At 42.3% G+C, this 26,752-nt stretch overlaps 1 protein-coding gene across 1 annotated transcript in view; it reads left to right on the plus strand.

The window, feature by feature from the left end:
- Positions 1-9,480: 9,480 nt before the first annotated feature.
- Positions 9,481-26,752, plus strand: part of rapgef5a (Rap guanine nucleotide exchange factor (GEF) 5a) — a 52,114-nt gene continuing 34,842 nt past the window's right edge. Inside the window, exons 1-3 of the mRNA XM_084157927.1 lie at positions 9,481-9,900; positions 21,654-21,704; positions 22,405-22,511. Coding sequence (XP_084014053.1) covers positions 9,745-9,900; positions 21,654-21,704; positions 22,405-22,511 — 314 coding nt within the window. The 5' untranslated portion in view covers positions 9,481-9,744. The remainder of the gene's footprint in view (positions 9,901-21,653; positions 21,705-22,404; positions 22,512-26,752) is intronic.

A 26,752-nucleotide genomic window follows, 5' to 3' on the forward strand; every position in this document is an offset into this window, starting at 1 on the left:
AACCAGAAAGTTAGACACTAGGAGCTTTTGAATTTAAGAATACATGTCGCTGTTGTTTGTCAGAACCGTCTGTTCAATTGATTTGATTCATTTGATTCAGTTGATTCAGCTGATTCATCTTGCTGATTGCTCTGTCCGGGTCATTTCGACACGGGCGGCTGTCCAGCTGGTTGAGTGATCAGGAATAACATGTTAAGTCCTTCGAATACCGCTATGAACGTGTAGCGAAAGTATATCGTTTATAGGCTGCTTAGGAAGGCAGAAATCCTGTGGATAAACGCTTTGGAAAGCTAAAATTCCAGAGGTCTGAACGGGCAGGTCATCATCCTGTGTGTGGTGATGCCAAACTTAGGTCTTGAGAAAGCTTAAGACCTAGGGGGCTAATAAATATAAATCCTGTGAATAGACGCTTTGGAAAGCTAAAATTCCAGAGGACTGAACGGGCAGGTCATCATCCTGTGTGTGGTGATGCCAAACTTAGGTCTTGAGAAAGCTTGAGACCTAGGGGGCTAATAAATATAAATCCTGTGGATAAACGCTTTGGAAAGCTAAAATTCCAGAGGACTGAACGGGCAGGTCATCATCCTGTGTGTGGTGATGCCAATAAATCCTGTGGATAAACGCTTTGGAAAGCTAAAATTCCAGAGGACTGAACGGGCAGGTCATCATCCTGTGTGTGGTGATGCCAAACTTAGGTCTTGAGAAAGCTTAAGACCTAGGGGGCTAATAAATATAAATCCTGTGAATAGACGCTTTGGAAAGCTAAAATTCCAGAGGACTGAACGGGCAGGTCATCATCCTGTGTGTGGTGATGCCAAACTTAGGTCTTGAGAAAGCTTGAGACCTAGGGGGCTAATAAATATAAATCCTGTGGATAAACGCTTTGGAAAGCTAAAATTCCAGAGGACTGAACGGGCAGGTCATCATCCTGTGTGTGGTGATGCCAATAAATCCTGTGGATAAACGCTTTGGAAAACTAAAATTCCAGAGGACTGAACGGGCAGGTCATCATCCTGTGTGTGGTGATGCCAAACTTAGGTCTTGAGAAAGCTTAAGACCTAGGGGGCTAATAAATATAAATCCTGTGGATAAACGCTTTGGAAAGCTAAAATTCCAGAGGACTGAACGGGCAGGTCATCATCCTGTGTGTGGTGATGCCAAAATTAGGTAGGGTCTGACAGGTAAAAAAGTTGGGTCATCCTGAGTAGGTGAACGGGTTAAATAATCACAGGGGCTCAAACTTTTTGATAAAGTGTAAACCAAGACTAGGTCTGCTCATCTTATGTGAGTGAGTGGTTTACTTTGGTGGCTGTGAGTCATTCAACTGTCTGATTCATTTGGGCACAAGTGGCTACTCATCTGTGTGAGTGAGAATAATATGAAATCCTGCAAGTAAATAGCCTTTCTGTAAGGAAAGGAAATCTATTTGAGGTTGTTTGAAGCTTCTGTCTGATGGAGAAAGGGTGTGCCCAATCTCACATTAGGAAAGAGAAGAATAAATGGTGCGTGGATATTCATTGACCAACTGAGTGTAGAAAATTCACGTTACCAGGAGGGGTAGAATAAATCCTGTTGGAGGAACAGGTCACATTTATTGGTGTGGTCATATGACGTCTATGCATTGTAATTTGATAAATCTGTTAGGGTATGTTTCTGACATTATATTTAGAAACTTTAGAGGTAATGCAGTATTATGATAAATTGACTACGTAAAATAATAACTAGAATAGGGTTAACACTTCAAATTTGGGCCTTTTGATAGAATAAAATATTCCTGTAGGTTATACAAAGTAATTAAGGGCGTTTAAGAACAACATAAATATGGAATAAGAGTGGTATAATGATGTAAATTAGTCACACTCTGAAGTTGAATGATGAGATATAGAGGTGTGTTTGATAATTATATATATGTTGGAATAATAAGCTTTTCTTGTAAATGATATCTTGGAGTTTCGTACAACAATGCCTGTCATAGAATTTTGTAAGATCAGGGAATAGTGACCAGTCTATATGATTCTAGTAGGATTCTATGACTAAGGGAAAGGATTTGGGAAATTTGTTGTTTGTTCCGCTGAGATTAGATGGTGATTAACTGATTTGTGGCAATAAAGAATAATTAGAAACATGAATGGGTTTGGTAGATATGAATAAATTGGAATATAATGAAGTTTATGTGAGTGTGGTAAATACGAGGGATTGGATAGAATTATAGGTGTTGGCTTGCTCAAACACGTAGACGTACGTGGAAATGGGAGAGAGTACATAGGACATGTGGTAGAATTAAGCATTGTAATAAACTATCTATTATTTCAGAAGCAGATATATAATTCATTTGGTTATGTTGTTAGATCTGTTTCCAAATCAATGAATGTGGGGTTTGACTTGTTGACTGCTAAGTTGATTACGTTGAGCGTGTGAGATCTGTGTCCTTCAGAACTATTTTCTGATAAAGTGTGGTATGTGCCAGATATTAAAACTACTGACCATTATCATTGGAATAAAATAGGATTAACTTGTCATTTCGATAAAGCATAGATTCTGCATCGCTGAACAGAGTCTAGGTTTTCTAAGTATAGTTTAGCTATAGTTGGGGGTTGTTTAGATTGAAGGAACAGTCAGGATAAGATTGGAAGATCTAGTAGCCTGCTTCTTTTCGGACTATCGGACGTTTCCGGTAAGAAGAGGGTCATACTTGTTTGACTGTATCGAGCTGACAGAGTTATTTAAAGAAAGTTTGAATAGTTGAATGGAAAACATTCATTTGACTAAATTCTGATTGTTATTACTTTGTTCTATGGTTTGCGTCACCAGTGGTGTATGCGAATATTTGGTGAATTGTAGAATGATAATGTATTTTCATTACGTAAACCAGGGGATGCAAGAAGCTTTGCCTATTATGCTATAGTGGGTTCTAAATTTGTTGACTAAACAAACTTATGTTTTGAACTAAAGTAATGCAATAGGCTACAATTATAACATTATCAGAAAAGGGCACTATACGCTCATCTGTGGTCCGCTGTAGCTCAGTTGGTAGAGCACGGTGCTTACAACGCCAGTGTTTGGTGTTCGATTCCCAAGGGGGGCTAGTATAAGTATAATAATGTATGAGCCTACTGATTGTGAGTCGCTTGGAATAAGAGCATCTGCTAAATGACTAAAATGTTAACGGAGAGGAGACTATGTGGTAGTAATTTTTAGTCATCGAATAAGGTTTTGCTAGATTAAACAAATGACAATAGTGGAATATGTCTATAGATAAATTGGATTGTGATAAATTGATTATTTAAATATATGATGGTAAACTACAGCAAGTGTTTGGTGTTACTTGTAGCTTACTTAGCAGGGATAGTAATTCATTCTGTAATGGCGGAGTGATGGTATAATTGCGTGGCTATGATTTTAGTTGATTACAAGAGAAATAGGATATAGTTTACGACTCATGGAGAAGTGAATGTCTTATATGGTAATAGATCAATTGAACCGAACATGACGTTACTACGGCAATTTAGGATTGTTAATGTTGTTAAGTTCGGGGTTTTTAAACCCTATGATAGAGGTAAATGCAGAACGCTGTTTGAAAGTGGTTTATTAGGTCTGCTAGGAAAAATTGAATAATTTCTATTTTTGTCTGTGGATGTTGGACATTGGAGCTTGCTGAAACGTGAGAGCACTATAAGGGACATTATGGGTTACGTTAGGTGTACGGGGATCGTGTGTTTTGTGGGAGGTCGTGGAAGGTGGAATGTTATCGGCAGGAGATTGCTAGCTAGTTAGCGGTGAAAGCTAGTGTGGTTTTCGTTGGGTGACGTCACTTGTTCTATGAACTGGAAGTAGATGCTTTATGTGGCACTGGTGGAGCGACGGGTAACGCTGCTTCGATGGTGAATGTTGTCAATGTGTGCAGAGGGTCCCTGGTTCGAATCCAGTAGGGGACAGAAAGCAAATCTTTTACATTGATGTTATTGATGTGAATTACTGGTTTCATTGATAACATTATAGGGAAGATGTCCTACCAATCTATGTCGAATAGGATAACATGGTAATTGAAATTGCATATTGGTGAATTGGTTTATTATTATAAATATAAAATAATTTGTCATCTGTTGAGGTACCGTTATGAGGGAAATTAGCGGTAGAGTATGATAGATATTGTAGAGGGTTTAAAAAATAAGTTTATATTTGGGGGGGGAAAAAACAAACATCAATGCAACAGTTTGCAACGTTTAAATTACTAAAATGGGGTTATAGGTTTATAGTGGAAGGTGTAGTTAACTTAATAAAATGGGTTATTATTTAGTGTCTTCTAAGTGGGAGTTTTCTTTTAAGGATTGATGGGAGTCTCCTATAATATTAGGTTAGGGGTAAAGTAGGGCGACGTATCAAACAATTTAAAAATCGATGCTGGGGTTAATGATTGTTGATGAGATAGGACTGGGGATATATGTATGATGTTTTGTGTGTAATTACTAACTTTGGATTGTTGATTATATGTTAACGACATGTATACTTTCTCTTTCAGGAACATGGGGATTTCTTTATTGGGAGGTTAGAAAAGTCTGTAGGCTAGGGTGGAACTAGTTAGTAAAATTAAGTAGTTTTATTTTTAGGTTGTCATAGGGAGCTACAAAAATAAATAAGGCCTGGCCATTTTTGTTTGTTTATTGTTTTACTATATGGTGTTCAAATAACCACAGACAAACTACTTAGTATGAAATGTTAGTTGTATAGGATTTTTATTTCTATTTGTTTTTTGATGGGATGGAAGTGAAATATCTTAAAGGGGCATACACATGTAATTTGGGTTATTTATTGAGGGATAAGTAAAATATGTATGATTTATTTTGAAAAGAGCTGTACTAAGGAATTACAACATTTATGAAAGGTTTTGATGGTTGTTAGAAGTAGTATACTATAGGATGAAACAATTCATTGAATGATTTCAATGACCTCTGAAATCTGTCCTGGCTTTATAGTGTGACCTGATCACCCGCACTATGAATTCTAGAGGCATGCTGAATTAAGGGGTTAGATAAAATAAGGATAATTGTGAAGAAGTTTACAAATGGGAAAAATCCTATATATAAATTAGTCTAAACAGGACAAGGATGTAGTGAGAAAGTTAGTGCTGAAGGAGAAGTATTCCTTGAATAGTGTTATGGAATACAGTTTAGTAAAGATATGCTCAAGGGTTGTCATTTTAAGGTTAGTTATTATGTTAGGGTTGATAGGCAATATTGTTTTGTTGTGTTTTTTTGTACACATGAATCACGATGTGATGTATGTGTCCAAGGGGGGAAGTTGGGATTACAGAGGTTTTAATGGTCAGAGGTTTTAATGGTTTATTATGGTTTTGTGGGGAAATATGCAAGGTGTATTAAGGATATGAAAGTAGTAATAATGTGTTATGGGTTAGGTTAAATCATTTTTGTTTTTGTGAAAGGAGGCATGGTGTAGAGGTGGTCTGTCTATGAAATAAGTGGATGACAACAAGCTGGAAGCAGGTGTGCTTCATAATCTCAAGGCTTCTCTTGACGGATGAGAGGACATGAGTAGCATACTGTGTCTCACCTAGCATAACAATGTTCTTAAGATTTTCTTTTCATGGGTGAAGATAACTATGCCCAACTGAGCAGGATAATCTGAGTATTTTCTGTGCCCTGGAGACTATGTGATGGCAAAAGATTACAGAAGAAAGAGCTGGAAAGACCCTATGTGGAGGGGCCTGCACCAGGGTTGTTGGCTACCTTAATGATGGTAAAACTGGTGGAGACAGATACTAAGATTCATGTTTCCCACTATAGGAGTGTTCCAACCTCAGCCATTGGGTAGCATTGTTGTCTTTTGTGTGTGTCTGTGCTTGTGTCTTTGCAGCAGTAACTCTGAGCTTCCCTATGGGAAGGCTGATAGAAGGACACTTTTCACAGACCGATGTCTATAGATTGAGAGGGACTTTGGCTGATCCGGAGACCCTAGTGATGGGGGAAGGTTAACAACTGAAGTGACCATACACATCGTTGTCCAGGTTATACTAACGATGGTACTGATAGAGGGGAGTATGGGGTATCATCTTAACCATTGTACCAGAGTGAGGGAACTGATGATTGAGAGATCCCAGACCTCCAAGACGCACCAGATATCCTTATCATTGATTTTTATGTACTTGACTAGTTAACTGAGAATAAGGGGAATGGAGTACTGATAATAATAATAAAGAGCAGAAGAACAAGACATAGAAGGGATAGAGACAGGAGTAGAATGTAGATTCTTGCACAGGCAGGAACCATAACTAAAAATACAGGAAGGGATCACTATTAAAATACAAGGGTTAAAATAGTATTGGTGTGTGAGAAACCAGCACAAAGAGTATGGGGAAGTCACATGGGGTAGTGTGACCTTAAGGTAATGAAAGAAAGAGACAGGTGAATCATAGACATAAGGAAAACAGTCCAATACTTAGATAAACCTTTGATGTAGTATTTGGTGTTAGATTTCCAGGGGAGAGTGTTATTAGAAGAGGGAAGTGTAAGCAATTGTTAGAATAGGAACAAGGAAAGGGAAACACCAGAGTAAATGTCAAATAGAGTATGAGCAAAAATATAGGAATGTTACAATAAAACAATTGGGTTATATAATTTGGAAGAATTCAAGGGAGAATGTGAAACATAATGATTTGTCATGTAGACAATGTTAACAGGGATGTTTTGGATTGGAAATTAACTCAACTGAACTGTTATGATCTGTCCTTTCCTGAGGTTAAAACGGATGGTGTCGTAATGCATTGCAGAGATCAATTGGCTCAGAACGGTGTAAACCTCAATAAAAACCAAAAATCCTTTACTCGGCTGAAGAGGAACAACAAAGGCGTTGAAGATGTTCCTGTCTGACCCACCTCTGCCCTGAATCCAGTATCAAATCAAAGCAATCAAATGCCTTCTCTTTTGTGTTTTTTCTTTCAAGAATGTGAGGAAAGAGGTCTATGCAAATGCAACGTTCTTCCTAGTTTGGGTATACTGGTTTGCACATGGACAAAACAGGATGATGGTGGAGGTGTGGTGGTTCAGGTGTGACATTGGAATTTGGACATTGCCATGGGCAATCCAAGATGAACTATGAAAAACATAATGAAGAACATAATGAAGACGCCAGAAGATTGAGTGCCGGTAGAGGAAGGGAGTGTTAGTTGAGGTAGTATGTTGATTAAGGAGGTATTATACACTACTAAATTTATAGTAATTTGGACAATGCATTAGGGTACTGATCTGATGTAATTCTTGTTATGAGGAAGTTAATGCTAGAATTATTATAACATACATGTACATTCGGCCAGTGTCAATGTGCCAAGGTGAGAGTTTTTACTTTGAATGATGGAACAAAGGTGACCAGTTAAGAATTGTCATTCTAAAGTTGTTTTGGGTAATTAATTTGATTATGATTATAAATTATAAGTGGACTGATCTGAATAACTTATTAATATTAATGCTTAGTGATGTTGACATGGCAATTACTTGATTAGATATGGATATTGATTATTTTGATTGATATAATACTTGTGATATGAGTAATTAATCTTTGTATTATTTGGGACAATATTGGAATGTCCCATAGGGGGGATATATGGTATTATTTTATGTATCATTAAGGCACATGTAGGGAGATGTCAAAGGTAAAATAATAATATTAGTAATAAACATGATTAGGTTTAAATGAATGTATGTGCTCTGTCGCAGGGCCTTCCAAACTGTGGCCATGGGCTTGTTATAGACACATGGTATGCATTGCATTAGTTCTTTTTTAAGAAGGGGGCCTGAGCCACGCAGCCAATAGAATGATAGAATGAAAGGCTTCATATAGAAAAAAAAGCATTCATGACCTTTTGGAGTGGATATTATGTGACAGCTGGATGTTGAAAAATAAGGGTGGTGCAGAACTAAAATAAGTTAGGAATGTGCGCATGTTTGTTTATTTGTGTGTATAAAAGAGATCTCTAAGCCAGAGAGAGACAGTTTATCCATGGAGAAAAAACTCAGGCTTTTTGTTATGCAATAAAGAGTCTAAATTCTTGAATTCACAGGCTTCTGTGTCTATAGAGATATTTTGTTTGAGTTGATTATCTCTTAGTCAAATGTTTCTACGACACTCCCCACTGCTCTCTCTCAACTGCTCTATCCTCCTTTCCTCTCCACTACTCTCTCCTCTCAACTGCTCTATCCTCTCCACTGCTCTCTCCTCTCCTTCTCCTTTTCCCTTCTCTCCACTCGTTTTTCTTCAGTGTTCAGTTGGAAGTGAATTGTATCTACGCCCCAGTAGCCACTTGCACTTTCAATATTTAATCAAGTTTGTTTGAAGAGCTCTATGATGGAAAATAGGTTTACTCTTGTTCTCACTCTTTCTCTCACCCTTCCTCCTCTAGTCTCTCTCCCTCTTCTCCCAGTCTCCCCACGCCCTCTGTACAGTACATACAGACCAAGCCATAACACCACATACAACACCCAAACCCAAGATCTCTCTGGTCTGAGAGAGTCTGGGCCTAACTGACCCCTAACCCCTGGTCTGACCATAGCCTTACATAGGCTGAATCCAGATTCTCTACCTTTCTCTCAAAGTGTGCACTTGTACACTCCCAGTCATGGATGTATCAATGGTGGAAACTCCCTCCAGTCAATACATAGACCAATCCAATTGTTTTAAATCCATGACGGGAGTGTGCAAGTGCATACTTTGGGAGAAGTGTGGAGAATTGGGATGCTGCATTTGTGCACTTGTTGCACACAGCCACTACCCAGAGTGCACTGGGACAACGTTGAGACACAGAGAGTATGTAGGGTGAAACACTCTAATACACTTACATAAACCAGAAATGGGCTGTGTGTGTTAGTATAATCAGAGTGGCTGAAAGGGGCCAATTATGTGACATTAAGACTCTTATCAGGATAACACACATGACATCTCAGTTATACAACACACTCTATATTGGCCTATTGTTTTGACTTCAGCCCATTCACTCAGTGTGTGTGTGTGTGTGTGTGTGTGTGCGAGGGAGGGAGCGGCTGAGACAGAGACTTGTGTGTGCAATGTAGGTCTACAGTACATTTCATAGCTCTCACACCCTGATGGTGTGGCCTAATGGCCCATTGTTTACCTGTGGAAATTTGAGCCGCAGGTGAGGCGATGACGTAGCCTCCAGTCCGTCCTTTCCACCATTTTGTTTCTGAATGCCACAGAAAAGACAGCATTCCAACACTTTAATACTACATTTATACAATGGCCCTCATTTGTCAACATTAAAAACGCAGCCTAAATGTGTTAATATTATCAAGATGTATCTAATTATGATTTAATAAAACAGGGATATGTTAAGTCGAACATGTATTTAATGTTTAGCGAGGTGGTACGACTCCTCTAAGCCTGACTACTGAAGGACTGAAAGATGGAAATTAGGCAATCATGTTCTTCTGACCTGCAAGTCCCCCTCCCCTACACACACACATTGATAGTACAAGGGAGGAGGACATTGGGGTGGAGCAGCGTCGCGTGCTGCAGCGAATACTCGGTAGGTCGTTAAGGCGCGCGATTCGTCTGTTGCAGAACAGATGCAGGTCGGTGTGTGTGAATAAGAGAGAGGCGACAATGTGCCGTAGCTGTGAATAAGCGAGAGGCGACAATGAACTGTTACTGGTGTGTCTGTGTGTGAGAGGAGAGGAGCGGAGTGGAGCGGGGGTAGAAGAGAGAAAGAGAGAGACAGACATGGAGGACTCTGAGCACAGTGGAGAAGACGGTATGGTCGGCGGCTGGCGGTGGAATAACCGAAACACCGGAGCTCGAGACCAGGCTCAGCTAAGGCAGAAGATCCGGGATTTACCGGGACTGTTGAAACATGGACTACACCTAAGGAAGAAAAGCGTGAGTATTGACAGAAAAATGGCCCTTCAGTGTGTGTTTTGGTTAGTCCTTACGTCGAGTTACCTCCTCTCTCTGTCACGATTCACCTGGATGTGCTGTTGTTTCACACACGATCTCACTGTAGCACTGTGCGCTCTACAGGCTTCCGCCATTCACTGGTTACATCCATAATGTGTCCATAATGTGTTTTTAGCTGCCGTACCTCTGCAGTAGCCAAGGCAACACACACACGTCTTAGTCCAGTCTTGAATCAGTTTCACCAGAGATGTTACTTGCCCATTCATGTAGCCTACTGTAATGCCCCCTTGGGTTCTAGGGAGTTAAGATGTTATCTGACAATGACAGTGGTACTAAAGGCGTTTCTCAACTCTCCTCAAGTGTGTGTGTTGAAGTGTGAAGGTATGGTAGCTCTGCTAAGACTTGTCTTGGAGGAGGGAGGGACACACACACACCTAACCTACACACACAGTAATAAAGAACTGAGTGACTGTCAAATGTGTGAGCCCAGGGTTTGTAGGCAAGGCTGTAAAGAGACTACACAAGAGATTAGGTCTGTCCTGACATGTTCAGGAATCTAATTAATAGTTGTATAACAGATGAAAGCAATGGAGATCTTGTGATGTATGTTATAGAGGTGTTGTCAGACAACAGCTGTAGTAGAAAGATCACAGTAAGGGTGTCAAGTGTGTGTTTGTCCTAAAGGGACGTTGTCATGCAGTGTGTGTGGTGTGGTTGATTTCATGTTTCCATTTTGACTCCCCTGTGTTACGGATCTATCAGAGAGCAACACAAGATGAGCTTGTGTGTGTGTGTGTGTGTGTGTGTGTGTGTATGTATTAGAGGTCTTCACGGGTCCACCCAAGACCCAACCCGGAACCTGAGCAGGTCCAAAATTCAAACTTTTTCCTCGGGTCGGATCCTGTTTGATTGTCATCGGGTTTATGTAACTACAGCTGATAGGCCGACTGGACCCGACCACGGCTCTGCATAGCCTATAGCATATTTATTTTATGCTAATAACATGCTGACCAAACCGTCTCCGCGTGTTGATTTTGTCTATCCCAACCTGATGCATTCCATGACACGCAGGTTAAAATACCAAAACCAACTGTGAACCAACTATATTCATTTGGGGACAGGTCGAAACACACAAAACATTAATGAGCTTTTAGCTAGCTTGCTGTTGCTGGCTAATTTGTCCTGGAAAATAAACATTGGGTTGATATTTTACCAGAAATGCATATGGTCCTCTTTTTTTGCTGGATCTTTGTAGAATTTTGACCCATGTAGAGTCATACAAAATCTTATGTTCTCTACTCTGACAATTAATCCACTGATAAAGAGGGGAAACCTAGTTAGTCTTTATCCTTGTTCATTGTTGTTCTTCTGTGGATTTTATATGGCGGTTGGCAACCAACTTTAAGAAAATCAAATCAAATTGTATTTGCCACATGCGCCGAATACAACAGGTGTAGACCTTACAGTGAAATGCCTACTTACAAGCCCTTAACCAACAATGCAGTTTTAAGAAAAATAAGTGTTAAGTAAAAAACAGATAAAAATAAAATAAAATTAAAGAGCAGCAGTACAATTAAATAACAGGAGGGAGGCTATATAGGGGGGTACCGGTACAGAGTCGATGTGTGGAGGCACAGGTTAGTCAAGGTAATTGAGGTAATATGTACAGTACCAGTCAATAGTTTGGACATACCTACTCATTCAAGGGTTATTTTTTGTCTTTATTTTCTACATTGTAGAATAATAGTGAAGACATCAGAACTATGAAATAAAACATATGGAATCATGTATTAACCAAAAAAGTGACAGCTTTGCACACTCTTGGCATTCTCTCAACCAGCTTCACCTGGAATGCTTTTCCAACAGTCTTGAAGGAGTTCCCTCATATGCTTAGCACTTGTTTGCTGCTTTTCCTTCACTCTGCCGTCCGACTCATCCCAAACCATCTCAATTGGGTTGAGGTCAGGGGATTGTGGAGGCCAGGTCATCTGATGCAGCACTCCATCACTCTCCTTCTTGGTAAAATAGCCCTTACACAGCCTGGAGGTGTGTTGGGTCATTGTCCTGTTGAAAAACAAATGATAGTCCCAAAAAGCCAAACCAGATGGGATGGTGTATCGCTGCAGAATGCTGTGGTAGCCATGCTGGTTAAGTGTGCCTTGAATTCTAAATAAATCACAGACAGTCTCACCAGCAAAGCACCCCCACACGATAACACCTCCTCCTCCATGCTTTACGGTGGGAACTACACATGAAGAGATCATCCGTTCACCCACACAGCGGTTTTAACCAAAAATCTCGAATTTAGACACCAGACCAAAGGACATATTTCCATTGCTTGTGTTTCTTGACTCAATCAGATCTCTTCTTCTTATTGGTGTCCTTTTAGTAGTGGTTTCTTTGCAGCAATTTGACCATGAAGGCCTGATTCACACAGTCCCCTCTGAACAGTTGATGTTGAGATGTGTCTGTGACTTGAACTCTGAAGCATTTATTTGGGCTGCAATTTCTGAGGCTGGTTACTCTAATGAACTTATCCTCTGCAGCAGAGAACTCTGGGTCTTCCATTCCTGTGGTGGTCCTCATGAGAGCCAGTTACATCATGGCGATTGATTGTTTTTGCGACTGCAATTGAAGAAGCGTTCAAAGTTCTTGAAATGTGCCATATTGACTGACCTTCATGTCTTAAAGTAATGATGGACTGTCATTTCTTTTTGCTTATTTGAGCTGTTCTTGCCATAATATGCAAATAGTCCGGGTAGCCATGATTAGCTGTTCAGGAGTCTTATGGCTTGGGGGTAGAAGCTGTTAAGAAGCCTTTTGGACCTAGACTTGGCGCTTCGGTACCGCTTGCCGTGCGGTAGCAGAGAGTACACTCTATGACTAGGGTGGCTGGAGTCTTTGACAATTTTTAGGTCCTTCCTCTGACACCGCCTGGTATAGAGGTCCTGGATGGCAGGAAGCTTGGCCCCAGTAATGTACTGGGCAGAACGCACTACCCTCTGTAGTGTCTTGCGGTCGGAGGCAGAGCAGTTGCCATACCAGGCAGTGATGTAACCAGTCAGGATGCTCTCGATGGTGCAGCTGTAGAACCTTTTGAGGATCTGAGGACCCTTGCCAAATCTTTTCAGTCTCCTGAGGGGGAATAGGCTTTGTCGTGCTCTCTTCACGACTGTCTTGGTGTGTTTGGACCATGATAGTTTGTTGGTGATTTGGCACCAAGGAACTTGAAGCTCTCAACCTGTTCCACTACAGCCCCGTCGATGAGAATGGGGGCGTGCTCAATCCTCTTTTTTTTCCTGTAGTCCACAATCATCTCCTTTGTCTTGATCACGTTGAGAGAGAGGTTGTTATCCTGGCACCACACGGCCAAGTCTCTGACGACCTCCCTATAGGCTGTCTCATCGTTGTCGGTGATCAGGCCTACCACTGTTGTGTCGTCAGCAAACTTAATGATGGTGTTGGAGTCATGCCTGGCCATGCAGTCATGGGTGAACAGGGAGTACAGGAGGGAACTGTGCACGCACCCCTGAGGGGCCCCCATGTTGAGAATCAGCGTGGGAGATGTGTTTATCTACCCTTACCACCTGGGGGCGGCCCGTCAGGAAGTCCAGGATCCAGTCGCAGAAGGAGGCCCAGGGTCCTTAGCTTAGTGATGAGCTTTGAGGGCACTATGGTGTTGAACGCTGAGCTGTAGTCAATTAATAGCATTCTCACGTAGGTGTTCCTCTTGTCCAGGTGGGAAAGGGCAGTGTGGTGTGCAATAGAGATTGCATCATCTGTTGCGGTATGCAAATTGGAGTGGGTCTAGGGTTTCTGGGATAATGGTGTTGATGTGAGCCATGACCAGCCTTTCAAAGCACTTCATGGCTACAGACGTGAGTGCTACGTGTCGGTATTCATTTAGGCAGGTTACCTTAGTGTTCTTGGGCACAGGGACTATGGTGGTCTGCTTGAAACATGTTGGTATTACAGACTCAGTCAGGGACATGTTGAAAATGTTAGTGAAGATACTTGCCAGTTGGTCAGCGCGGCCTTGTGAATGTTGACCTTATTTTAAAAGTCTTACTCACATCGGCAACGGAGAGCGTGATCACATAGTCATCCGGAACAGCTGATGCTCTCATGCATGCTTCAGTGTTGCTTGCCTCGAAGCGAGCATAGAAGTGATTTTAGCTCGTCTGGTAGGCTCGTGTCACTGGGCAGCTCGCGGCTGTGCTTCCCTTTTGTAGTCTGTAATAGTTTTCAAGCCGTGCCACATCCGACGAGCGTCAGAGCCGGTGTAGTACGATTAAATCTTAGTCCTGTATTGAGATCTTTGCCTGTTTGATGGTTCGTCAGAGGGCATAGCGGGATTTCTTATAAGCTTCCGGGTTAGAGTCCCGCTCCTTGAAAGCGGCAGCTCTACCCTTTAGCTCAGTGTGGATGTTGCCTGGAATCCATGGCTTCTGGTTGGGGTATGTACGTACAGTCACTGTGGGGACGACGTCATCGATGCACTTATTAATGAAGCCAGTGATTGATGTGGTGTACTCCTCAATGCCATCGGAAGAATCCCGGAACATATTCCAGTCTGTGCTAGCAAAACACTCCTGTAGCTTGGCATCTGCGTCATCTGACCACTTCCTTATTAACCGAGTCACTGGTGCTTCCTACTATAGTTTTTGCTTATAAGCAGGAATCAGGAGGATAGAGTTATGGTCAGATTTGCCAAATGGAGGGCGAGGGAGAACTTTGTACGCATCTCTGTGTGTGGAGTGAAGGTGGTCTAGAGTATTTTTTTCCTCTGGTTGCACATTTAACATGCTGGTAGAAATGAGGTAGAACGTATTTGTTTCCCTGCATTAAAATCCCCGGCCGCTAGGAGCGCTGCCTCTGGATGAGTGTTTTCCTGTTTGCTTATGGCCTTATACAGCTCATTGAGTGCAGTCTTCAGCACAATTGTTTAGGGGGCCGTAAAACGGCAGCCATCTCCTTCGGCGCCATTACCAGTGTTGTGTTCGAGACCACCTAAAGCGAGACCGATCCAAGACCGGACCAAATCGAGTCCGAGTCAAGATCAAGACCGGAGGGGAGACGAGACCGAGTCAAGACTGAGACAGGGAGGGGAACAAGGGGTCTGAGACAGAGTCAAGACCGAGACCAGAAAAATGAGAGTCCAATTCAAGACCATGATTGTAATTTTGTCAAATTACCACCATAATAACAGTAAAAATGTCCACTATTTCTGTGTTCATATTTCAGAAAAACATATTGATTCTTTAGACATTCAAAATAGTGACAAAATGCATGCTGAGGGAAAGTAGAGCCAGTCTACAAATTACTACTAACCCAAACACAGTAGGGAACAATGGGCCTTCTATGCCTTCAGAGAGGGCTAAGTATTTATAAAATAATCATTATAATTATAAACTCAGCAAAAAAAGAAATGTCCCTTTTTCATGACCCTGTCTTTCAAAGATATTTAGTCAAAATCCAAATAACTTCACAGATCTTCATTGTAAAGGGTTTAAACACTGTTTCCCATGCTTGTTCAATGAACCATAAACAATTAATGAACATGCAGCTGTGGGACGGTTGTTAAGACACAAACAGCTTATAGACGGTAGGCAATTAAGGTCACAGTTATGAAAACTTAGGACACTAAAGAGGCCTTTCTACTGACTCTGAAAAACACCAAAAGAAAGATGCCCAGGGTCCCTGCTCATCTGCGTGAACGTGCCTTAGGCATGCTGCAAGGAGGCATGAGGACTGCAGATGTGGCCAGGGCAATAAATTACAATGTCCGTACTGTGAGACGCCTAAGACAGCGCTACAGGGAGACAGGACGGACAGCTGATCGTCCTCGCAGTGGCAGACCACGTGTAACAGCACCTGCACAGGATCGATACATCCGAACATCACACCTGCGGAACAGGTATAGGATGACAACTACAACTGCCTGAGTTACACCAGGAACGCACAATCCCTCCATCAGTGCTCAGACTGTCCGCAATAAGCTGAGAGAGGCTGGACTGAGGGCTTGTAGGACTGTTGAAAGGCAGGTCCTTACAACGTAGCCTATGGGCACAAACCCACTGTCGCTGGACCAGACAGGACTGGCAAAAAGTGCTCTTCACTGACAAGTCGTGGTTTTGTCTCACCAGGGTTGATGGTCGGATTCGCGTTTATCGTCAAAGGAATGAGCATTACACCGAGGCCTGTACTCTGGAGCGGGATCGAGGTGGAGGGTCCGTCATGGTCTGGGGCGGTGTGTCACAGCATCATCGGACTGAGCTTGTTGTCATTGCAGGCAATCTCAACGCTGTGCTTTACAGGGAAGACAGCCTCCTCCCTTGTGTGGTACCCTTTCTGCAGGCTCATCCTGACATGACCCTCCAGAATGACAATGCCACTAGCCATACTGCTAGTTCTGTGCGTAATTTCCTGCAAGACAGGAATGTCAGTGTTCTGCCATGTTCAGCCAAGAGCCAGATCTCAATCCCATTGAGCACGTCTGGGACCTGTTGGATCGGAGGGTGAGGGCTAGGACCATTCCCCCAGAAATGTCTGGGAACATGCAGGTGCCTTGGTGGAAGAGTGGGATAACATCTCACAGCAAGTACTGGCAAATCTGGTGCAGTCCATGAGGAGGAGATGCACTGCAGTCCTTAATGCAGCTGGTGGCCACACCAGATACTGACTGTTACTTTTGATTTTGACCCTCCCTTTGTTCAGGGACACATTATTCCATTTCTGTTAGTCACATGTCTGTGGAACTTGTTCAGTTTGTCTCAGTTGTTGAATCTAGCTATGTTCATTCAAATATTTACACATAAAAATAAACGCAGTTGACTGAGAGGACATTTCTTTTTTTGCTGAGTTTTATAATAATGATAATTCTGTTATTATTTTCAATGATGTTCTAATTTTAATTTCTTCCGTTTTTGTTGGAAAGGAAAGGGTTAACCCTGAAGAGAGAAAAAGATCCAATCAGGATATTTTTTGGGGGTCTCTGGGGAGATCAATCTAGCTAGCTAAGTCAGCCATTGGCTAGGCCATCAGAAGCTAGATAAAGGCATCTGCCATTCAACTGTATTAGGGCAACATTTTGGAGTGACAGTGGAATCAACCAATCACATTTTGACTTAATGGGTGGGACCATTTTTAGAAAACGTATGGAAAATTATTTGTGAAGGCCAACAGGTCACTGCGCAATAGCGAGCAGTAGTTTTTCCACGGTCTAGTTAGCTAGCTTTTGTTGTCGGCTAGTTTGCAGCGTTTACAGCAGGTGTTATCTAAGAGGATGTTGTTGCTAATTTGGTAGCTTCTCCCTTTTCAAGAATAACTTTCAACAAGAAGTTTCAAATTATCATTAACGGGTGAGTGGAACAGTGTTTTTTATTGCAGCGCGCTTGCTGTTGTTAGCCATCTCTGAAAATAACTTGTGTGTGAAACATTGTTGCATTTAAAGTGGAACTGACAGCATTTTAGCAACATTACATCTTATTAAAATCAGTTCATATACACCCCCAGGAAGAATATGACACTTTTTTAAACATTTTCTGACAAGCGACCACTTAGATATGGTCATTTTCACGTTTTCATAAATTCTTAGAATGTTTGGGAATTACGCATACTAAGGCATTTGTGAATATTCTATAGCAATATAGAGTGAGAAAGCGGCCGTGCGTTTGGACAATTAATAGACACTGCAGTAAATAAAACCGAATAAAAACATCTGTCTTGTCCAGGACCGGAGTCTACACAGACCGATGCGCAATAGTCAATCCGAGCTACAGTAGGCCTTTATACAAAGAGGCCATTTGCCACACGGGCCTGCCATCATTCACTTTGAACTGGACTGTGTGTTTACAGGCATTTGCAACAGCACGACTTTAGATCATTAGAACGCATTCGCCAAAAGCCACAAAATACACCTGAATGGATTTCTGCAAATATGTAAACTGGTAAGCTGGTTGAGAGAATGCCAAGAGTGTGCAAAGCTTTCATCAAGGCAAAGGCTGGCTACTTTGAAGAATCTAAAATATATTTTGATTTGTTTGACACATTTTTGGTTACTATATGATTCCATATGTGTTATTTCATAGTTTTGATGTCTTCACTATTATTATAGAATGTAGAAAATAGTAAAAATAAAGAAAAACCCTGGAATGACTAGGTGTGTCCAAACTTTTGACTGGTACTGTACATATTACCTCAATTAACTCGTACCCCCGCACATTGACTCGGTACCGGTACCCCCTGTATATATAGTCTCGTTATTTTTTTTTTTTACTATAGTTTATTTAGTAAATGTTTTCTTAATGCATATTTTTCTGAAAACTGCATTGTTGGTTAAGGGCTTGTAAGTAAGCATTTCACGGTAAGGTTTACACTTGTTGTATTCGGCGCATATGACAAATACAATTTGATTTGATCTTTCAATCACCCACGTGGTTATATGCTCCTAAAAACCAATGAGGAGATGGGAGATGCAGGACTTACATTCGCGTCAATGAGCGTCTGCGTAGCCAGGTGCTAAAATAGATCCAAGTTCTATTTTTGCGCCTGGCTACACAGACGCTCGTTGACGAGCGCAAGCAGTTTGGATGAAAGGATTGAATAACATGTATGTGCAAATGTATTTTGCAACGTGGGCGGTGGTCAGCATGTACAGTGAATTTATTGACTTATAGAAGGCCTAGCCAACCTATTCGTTAACCAGAAGAGCAACTTTGCTGATAACATAATTATTTGTCACTCGGGTTCAATCGGGTCTGGTCTAGACCGGGACCCGTTAGGTCTGGTTGTCGCCGGGTCCGGGTCTGATTGTTTTTGGGTTCCCTTTTTAAAAGAGAAATCCGGGTCTCATTGTCCTCAGGTCCAACTTTTTAGACCTGAGAAGACCTCTGGTGTGTGTGCCCTGTGTGTGAATGTGCCTTGTTTGGGTATGCCCAGCTTGCAGAGCTACAACTCTTAGCCACGCTCAGTACTCTAATCTGAGAGTAATCCATTTCTACCAGATAATGACCCCCACACACACACCCTTCTCGCTTTGAAGTCATCACATAGATAAACACGTTGGCGTGTGCTATCTAACTCTCTCTCCATATTTCTCTCTTGTTCACCTGTCTCTGTCAGTAGTGGCCTCAGGCTCTGTGACAACACAGCTCTGCTTTCTATCCTGTCCAGGAGGAGATGAGGGGAAAGGGTTTACCTAGTCAGTTGTACAACTGAATGCATTCAACTGAAATGTGTCTTCCGCATTTAACCCAACCCCTCTGAATCAGAGTGGTTTGGGTGGCTGCCTTAATCAACATCCACGTCATCGGCGCCCGGGGAACAGTGGGTTAACTGCCTTGCTCAGGGGCAGAACGAAAGATTTTTACCTTGTCAGCTCGGGGATTCGATCCAGCAACCTTTCGGTTACTGGCCCAACACTCCTATCCGCCAGGCTACCTGCCACCGATGAGGTGTGTGAGAGGGAATAGGCACTAGTGATGGGTAATGATATTATATCGGTTTAAATTAATAACATTTCAACTGTGTGGACTTCACTTCGACAGCTTTGTGAAAATCAGACAACCGCTTGCTAATTTCCCATTGGACCAAGTGTGAATGTTCTGGGGGCCTAACCTACCCAACCAGTTTGAATACAAAGGGAACCCAGTTGATGGCCCATAAGCAGGCAGTTCAGTAGGCCTATGCTAAATTGAGTCTGTGAGAGGATGTTTTGCTTGCAGGAACAGTCACGTATGCTCTTTTACATAATAGTGTAGGTTAACAGCAAGGATAAACCGATATTACAATATGCCTGGCTCATATCGATATCAAACAATATCGATATATCGAATTATCAATATTGATGCCCAACACTACTAGGTACCAAACTAGTTTCTTACAGTGAGGGGAAAAAAGTATTTGATCCCCTGCTGATTTTGCACGTTTGCCCACTGACAAAGAAATGATCAGTCTATAATTTTAATGGTAGGTTTATTTGAACAGTGAGAGACAGAATAACAACAAAGAAATCCAGAAAAACGCATGTAAAAAATGTTATAAATTGATTTGCATTTTAATGAGGGAAATAAGTATTTGACCCCCTCTCAATCAGAAAGATTTCTGGCTCCCAGGTGTCTTTTTTATACAGGTAACGAGCTGAGATTAGGAGCACACTCTTAAAGTGAGTGCTCCTAATCTCATCTTCTTACCTGTATAAAAGACACCTGTTCACAGAAGCAATCAATCAATCAGATTCCAAACTCTCCACCATGGCCAAGACCAAAGAGCTCTCCAAGGATGTCAGGGACAAGATTGTAGACCTACACAAGGCTGGAATGGGCTACAAGATCATCGCCAAGCAGCTTGGTGAGAAGGTGACAACAGTTGGTGCGATTATTCGCAAATGGAAGAAACACAAAATAACTGTCAATCTCCCTCGGCCTGGGGCTCCATGCAAGATCTCACCTCGTGGAGTTGCAATGATCATGAGAACGGTGAGGAATCAGCCCAGAACTACACGGGAGGATCTTGTCAATGATCTCAAGGCAGCTGGGACCATAGTCACCAAGAAAACAATTGGTAACACACTACGCCGTGAAGGACTGAAATCCTGCAGCGCCTGCAAGGTCCCCCTGCTCAAGAAAGCACATATACAGGGCCGTCTGAAGTTTGCCAATGAACATCTGAATGATTCAGAGGAGAACTAGGTGGAAGTGTTGTGGTCAGATGAGACCAAAATCGAGCTCTTTGGCATCAACTCAACTCGCCGTGTTTGGAGGAGGAGGAGGAATGCTGCCTATGACCCCAAGAACACCATCCCCACCGTCAAACATGGAGGTGGAAACATTATGCTTTGGGGGTGTTTTTCTGCTAAGGGGACAGGATAACTTCACCGCATCAAAGGGACGATGGACGGGGCCATGTACTGTCAAATCTTGGATGAGAACCTCCTTCCCTCAGCCAGGGCATTGAAAATGGGTCGTGGATGGGTATTCCAGCATGACAATGACCCAAAACACACGGTCAAGGCAACAAATGAGTGGCTCAAGAAGAAGCACATTAAGGTCCTGGAGTGGCCTAGCCAGTCTCCAGACCTTAATCCCATATCTGTGGAGGGAGCTGAAGGTTGGAGTTGCCAAACGTCAGCCTCGAAACCTTAATGACTTGGAGAAGATCTGCAAAGAGGAGTGGAACAAAATCGCTCCTGAGATGTGTGCAAACCTGGTGGCCAACTACAAGAAACATCTGACCTCTGTGATTGCCAACAAGGGTTTTGCCACCAAGTACTAAGTCATGTTTTGCAGAGGGGTCATACTTATTTCCCTCATTTAAAATGCAAATCAATTTATAACATTTTTCACATGCGTTTTTCTGGATTTTGTTGTTGTTATTCTGTCTCTCACTGTTCAAATTAACCTACCATTAAAATTATAGACTGATCATGTCTTTGTCAGTGGGCAAACGTACAAAATCAGCAGGGGATCAAATACTTTTTTCCCTCACTGTATGTCTTTGTCCAAAGGGGAAATATGATGATGAAGTGGAGGTAGAGGTAGAAGACTGTATTTTCCTCCTTGTCTGTCAAGAGAGAGGAGAGACACGGAGGGACAGAGATAGATGTGGACAGATTATAGATCTGTAGATAGTCTGTGGGCTGCATTTCGTGCTCCACTTCTCTCCTAACCCAAACACTGTCTGGAAACGTGTGCTTTAATACGGTGTATTCTGACTGTTTGATTTTGTCTCTACAGCAGTCACCGGATACCATCCCCGGACCCAGCACCAGCCCTACTGTTCAGAAGGTACACACATACACCCACACAAGCACACGCTCACACACAGAGACACACACACACATGCATAGGTTATGTCACGTCAGCAAATAAAGAATGTTTGTGTTTCACCAAACAGAGGTGGCGTGACTTCATAGTCAAATACAAATTGGTCAAATACATACTTTATGTCAAATACTTTGTTTTGGTGCTCTTTTCTTGATTCAGTTTGATTAGTGCGATGGAACCACTGGAATAGTCCCAAAAGTGTGAAATCCCCTCGCCTTTACACCTCAAATATTTGGAAGTAGGCTATTTGACATGATGACATTGACATTATGTAGATCAGGGGTCTTCAACCCTGTTCCTGGAGAGCTACCCTCCTGTAGGTTTTCGCTCCAACCCCAGTTGTAACTAACGTGGTTCAGTTTATCAACCAGCTAATCATTAGAATCCGGTGTGCTAGATTAGGGTTGGAGTGAAACTACAGGACCTTGTGTCTCCAGGAACAGGGTTGGAGAGCCCTGATATAGATAGTACTTGACCCAAGTTAACATGATGACATCATAGTTTCACCTAGTCTCTGTTTCACCCACATGTTGTTTCGATATCCAATAGTTACACTGACATCAGAGTTCTCTTAGTGTCAAAACACACACACACACACAGAGAAACACGTCTGTGAAAACATCTATTTATTATTTGACTCACGTGTGTGTGTGTATGTCAGTCCTGCTCCCAGAGTTTCCCGTGTGCAGGGCGTGCGGTGAGGAATGCGTTCCTGTCTCACGGTCCGTACCCTGCTAAAGACAAGATTCATCTCGCCAGGATCATAAGGTGTGAATCTTTGAGTGTGTGTGATAGACAGAGAGAGAAACAGAGAATGTGTGAGTTTTTGTTGCTGTTGAATAATGTCTAGTTCTAAAACTGATGATGTCTGTCCTTCGTTGTAGCCTTGTGCAGGTGCTGGGTGTCACCATGGCAACACTAAACTCGGGTCCTTGAGTTCACTCCACAGTTGCCAGAACAAGTGCTGACAATGTGAAATGATGCCAGCAGCATTACTACCCTGCATCCCACTGCTGGCTTGCCTCTGAAGCTAAGCAGGGTTGGTCCTGGTCGGTCCCTCGATGGGAGACCAGATGCTGCTGGAGGTGGTGTTTTGAGAGCAATTTTATATATATATATATATATATATATATATATATATATATATATATATATATATATATATATATATATATATATATATATATATATATATACATATATATACTGCTCAAAAAAATAAAGGGAACACTAAAATAACACATCCTAGATCTGAATGAATGAAATAATCTTATTAAATACTTTTTTCTTTACATAGTTGAATGTGCTGACAACAAAATCACACAAAAATTATCAATGGAAATCAAAATTATCAACCCATGGAGGTCTAGATTTGGAGTCACCCTCAAAATGAAAGTGGAAAACCACACTACAGGCTGATCCAACTTTGATGTAATGTCCTTAAAACAAGTCAAAATGAGGCTCAGTAGTGTGTGTGGCCTCCACATGCCTGTATGACCTCCCTACAACGCCTGGGCATGCTCCTGATGAGGTGGCGGATGGTCTCCTGAGGGATCTCCTCCCAGACCTGGACTAAAGCATCCGCCAACTCCTGGACAGTCTTTGGTGCAACGTGGCGTTGGTGGATGGAGCGAGACATGATGTCCCAGATGTGCTCAATTGGATTCAGGTCTGGGGAACGGGCGGGCCAGTCCATAGCATCAATGCCTTCCTCTTGCAGGAACTGCTGACACACTCCATCCACATGAGGTCTAGCATTGTCTTGCATTAGGAGGAACCCAGGGCCAAGCGCACCAGCATATGGTCTCACAAGGGGTCTGAGGATCTCATCTCGGTACCTAATGGCAGTCAGGCTACCTCTGGCGAGCACATGGAGGGCTGTGCGGCCCCCCAAAGAAATGCCACCTCACACCATGACTGACCCACCCCAAACCGGTCATGCTGGAGGATGTTGCAGGCAGCAGAACGTTCTCCACGGCGTCTCCAGACTCTGTCACGTCTGTCACGTGCTCAGTGTGAACCTGCTTTAATCTGTGAAGAGCACAGGGCGCCAGTGGCGAATTTGCCAATCTTGATGTTCTCTGGCAAATGCCAAATGTCCTGCACGGTGTTGGGCTGTAAGCACAACCCCCACCTGTGGACGTCGGGCCCTCATACCACCCTCATGGAGTCTGTTTCTGACCGTTTGAGCAGACACATGCACATTTGTGGCCTGCTGGAGGTCATTTTGCAGGGCTCTGGCAGTGCTCCTCCTGCTCCTCCTTGCACAAAGGCGGAGGTAGCAGTCCTGCTGCTGGGTTGTTGCCCTCCTACGGCCTCCTCCACGTCTCCTGATGTACTGGCCTGTCTCCTGGTAGTGCCTCCATGCTCTGGACACTACGCTGACAGACACAGCAAACCTTCTTGCCACAGCTCGCATTGATGTGCCATCCTGGATGAGCTGCACTACCTGAGCCACTTGTGTGGGTTGTAGACTCCGTCTCATGCTACCACTAGAGTGAAAGCACCGCCAGCATTCAAAAGTGACCAAAACATCAGCCAGGAAGCATAGGAACTGAGAAGTGGTCTGTGGTCACCACTTGCAAAACCAGTCCTTTATTGGGGGTGTCTTGCTAATTGCCTATAATGTCCACCTGTTGTCTATTCCATTTGCACAACAGCATGTGAAATTTATTTTCAATCAGTGTTGCTTCCTAAGTGGACAGTTTGACTTGGAGTTACATTGTGTTGTTTAAGTGTTCCCTTTATTTTTTTGAGCAGTGTATACAGTGGGGAGAACAAGTATTTGATACACTGCCGATTTTGCAGGTTTTCCTACTTACAAAGCATGTAGAGGTCTCTAATTTTTATCATAGGTACACTTCAACAAAAATCCAGAAAATCACATTGTATGATTTTTAAGTAATTAATTTGCATTTTATTGCATGACATAAGTATTTGATACATCAGAAAAGCAGAACTTAATATTTGGTACAGAAACCTTTGTTTGCAATTACAGAGATCATAAGTTTCCTGTAGGTCTTGACCAAGTTTGCACACACTGCAGCAGGGATTTTGGCCCACTCCTCCATACAGACCTTCTCCAGATCCTTCAGGTTTCGGGGCTGTCGCTGGGCAATACGGACTTTCAGCTCCCTCCAAAGATTTTCTATTGGGTTCAGGTCTGGAGACTTGGCTAGGCCACTCCAGGACCTTGAGATGCTTCTTACGGAGCCACTCCTTAGTTGCCCTGGCTGTGTGTTTCGGGTCGTTGTCATGCTGGAAGACCCAGCCACGACCCATCTTCAATGCTCTTACTGAGGGAAGGAGGTTGTTGGCCAAGATCTTGTGATACATGGCCCCTGTATACAGTGGGGAGAACAAGTATTTGATACACTGCCGATTTTGCAGGTTTTCCTACTTACAAAGCATGTAGAGGTCTGTCATTTTTATCATAGGTACACTTCAACTGTGAGAGACGGAATCTAAAACAAAAATCCAGGAAATCACATTGTATGATTTTTAAGTAATTCATTTGCATTTTATTGCATGACATAAGTATTTGATCACCTACCAACCAGTAAGAATTCCGGCTCTCACAGACCTGTTAGTTTTTCTTTAAGAAGCCCTGCTGTTCTCCACTCATTACCTGTATTAACTGCACCTGTTTGAACTCGTTACCTGTATAAAAGACCTGTCCACACACTCAATCAAACAGACTCCAGCCTCTCCACAATGGCCAAGACCAGAGAGCTGTGTAAGGACATCAGGGATAAAATTGTAGACCTGCACAAGGGTGGGATGGGCTACAGGACAATAGGCAAGCAGCTTGGTGAGAAGGCAACAACTGTTGGCGCAATTATTAGAAAATGGAAGAAGTTCAAGATGACGGTCAATCACCCTCCGTCTGGGGCTCCATGCAAGATCTCACCTCGTGGGGCACCAATGATCATGAGGAAGGTGAGGGATCAGCCAAGAACTACACGGCAGGACCTGGTCAATGACCTGAAGAGAGCTGGGACCACAGTCTCAAAGAAAACCATTAGTAACACACTACGCCGTCATGGATTAAAATCCTGCAGCGCACGCAAGGTCCCCCTGCTCAAGCCAGCGCATGTCCAGGCCCGTCTGAAGTTTGCCAATGACCATCTGGATGATCCAGAGGAGGAATGGGAGAAGGTCATGTGATCTGATGAGACAAAAATAGAGCTTTTTGGTCTAAACTCCACTCGCCGTGTTTGGAGGAAGAAGAAGGATGAGTACAACCCCAAGAACACCATCCCAACCGTGAAGCATGGAGGTGGAAACATCATTCTTTGGGGATGCTTTTCTGCAAAGGGGACAGGACGACTGCACCGTATTGAGGGGAGGATGGATGGGGCCATGTATTGTGAGATCTTGGCCAACAACCTCCTTCCCTCAGTAAGAGCATTGAAGATGGGTCGTGGCAAACCTGGTCAGGTCCTACAGGAAACGTGTGATCTCTGTAATTGCAAACAAAGGTTTCTGTACCAAATATTAAGTTCTGCTTTTCTGATGTATCAAATACTTATGTCATGCAATAAAATGCAAATTAATTACTTAAAAATCATACAATTTGATTTTCTGGATTTTTGTTTTAGATTCCGTCTCTCACAGTTGAAGTGTACCTATGATAAAAATTACAGACCTCTACATGCTTTGTAAGTAGGAAAACCTGCAAAATCGGCAGTGTATCAAATACTTGTTCTCCCCACTATATATATATATATATCTATATATATCTATATATATATATATATATATATATATATATATATATATATATATATATATATATATATATATATATATATATATATATATATATATATATATATATATATATACAGTACCAGTCAAAAGTTTGGACACCTACTCATTTCAAGGGGTTTTACTATTTTCTACATTGTAGAATAATAGTGAAGACATCAAAACTATGAAATAACACATGGAATTATGTAGGAACCAAAAAAGTGTTAAACAAATCAAAATGTATTTATGTTTGAGAT

This window comes from Coregonus lavaretus (genome assembly GCF_964263955.1).
Source record: "Coregonus lavaretus genome assembly, chromosome: 3".
Lineage (NCBI taxonomy): Eukaryota > Metazoa > Chordata > Actinopteri > Salmoniformes > Salmonidae > Coregonus > Coregonus lavaretus.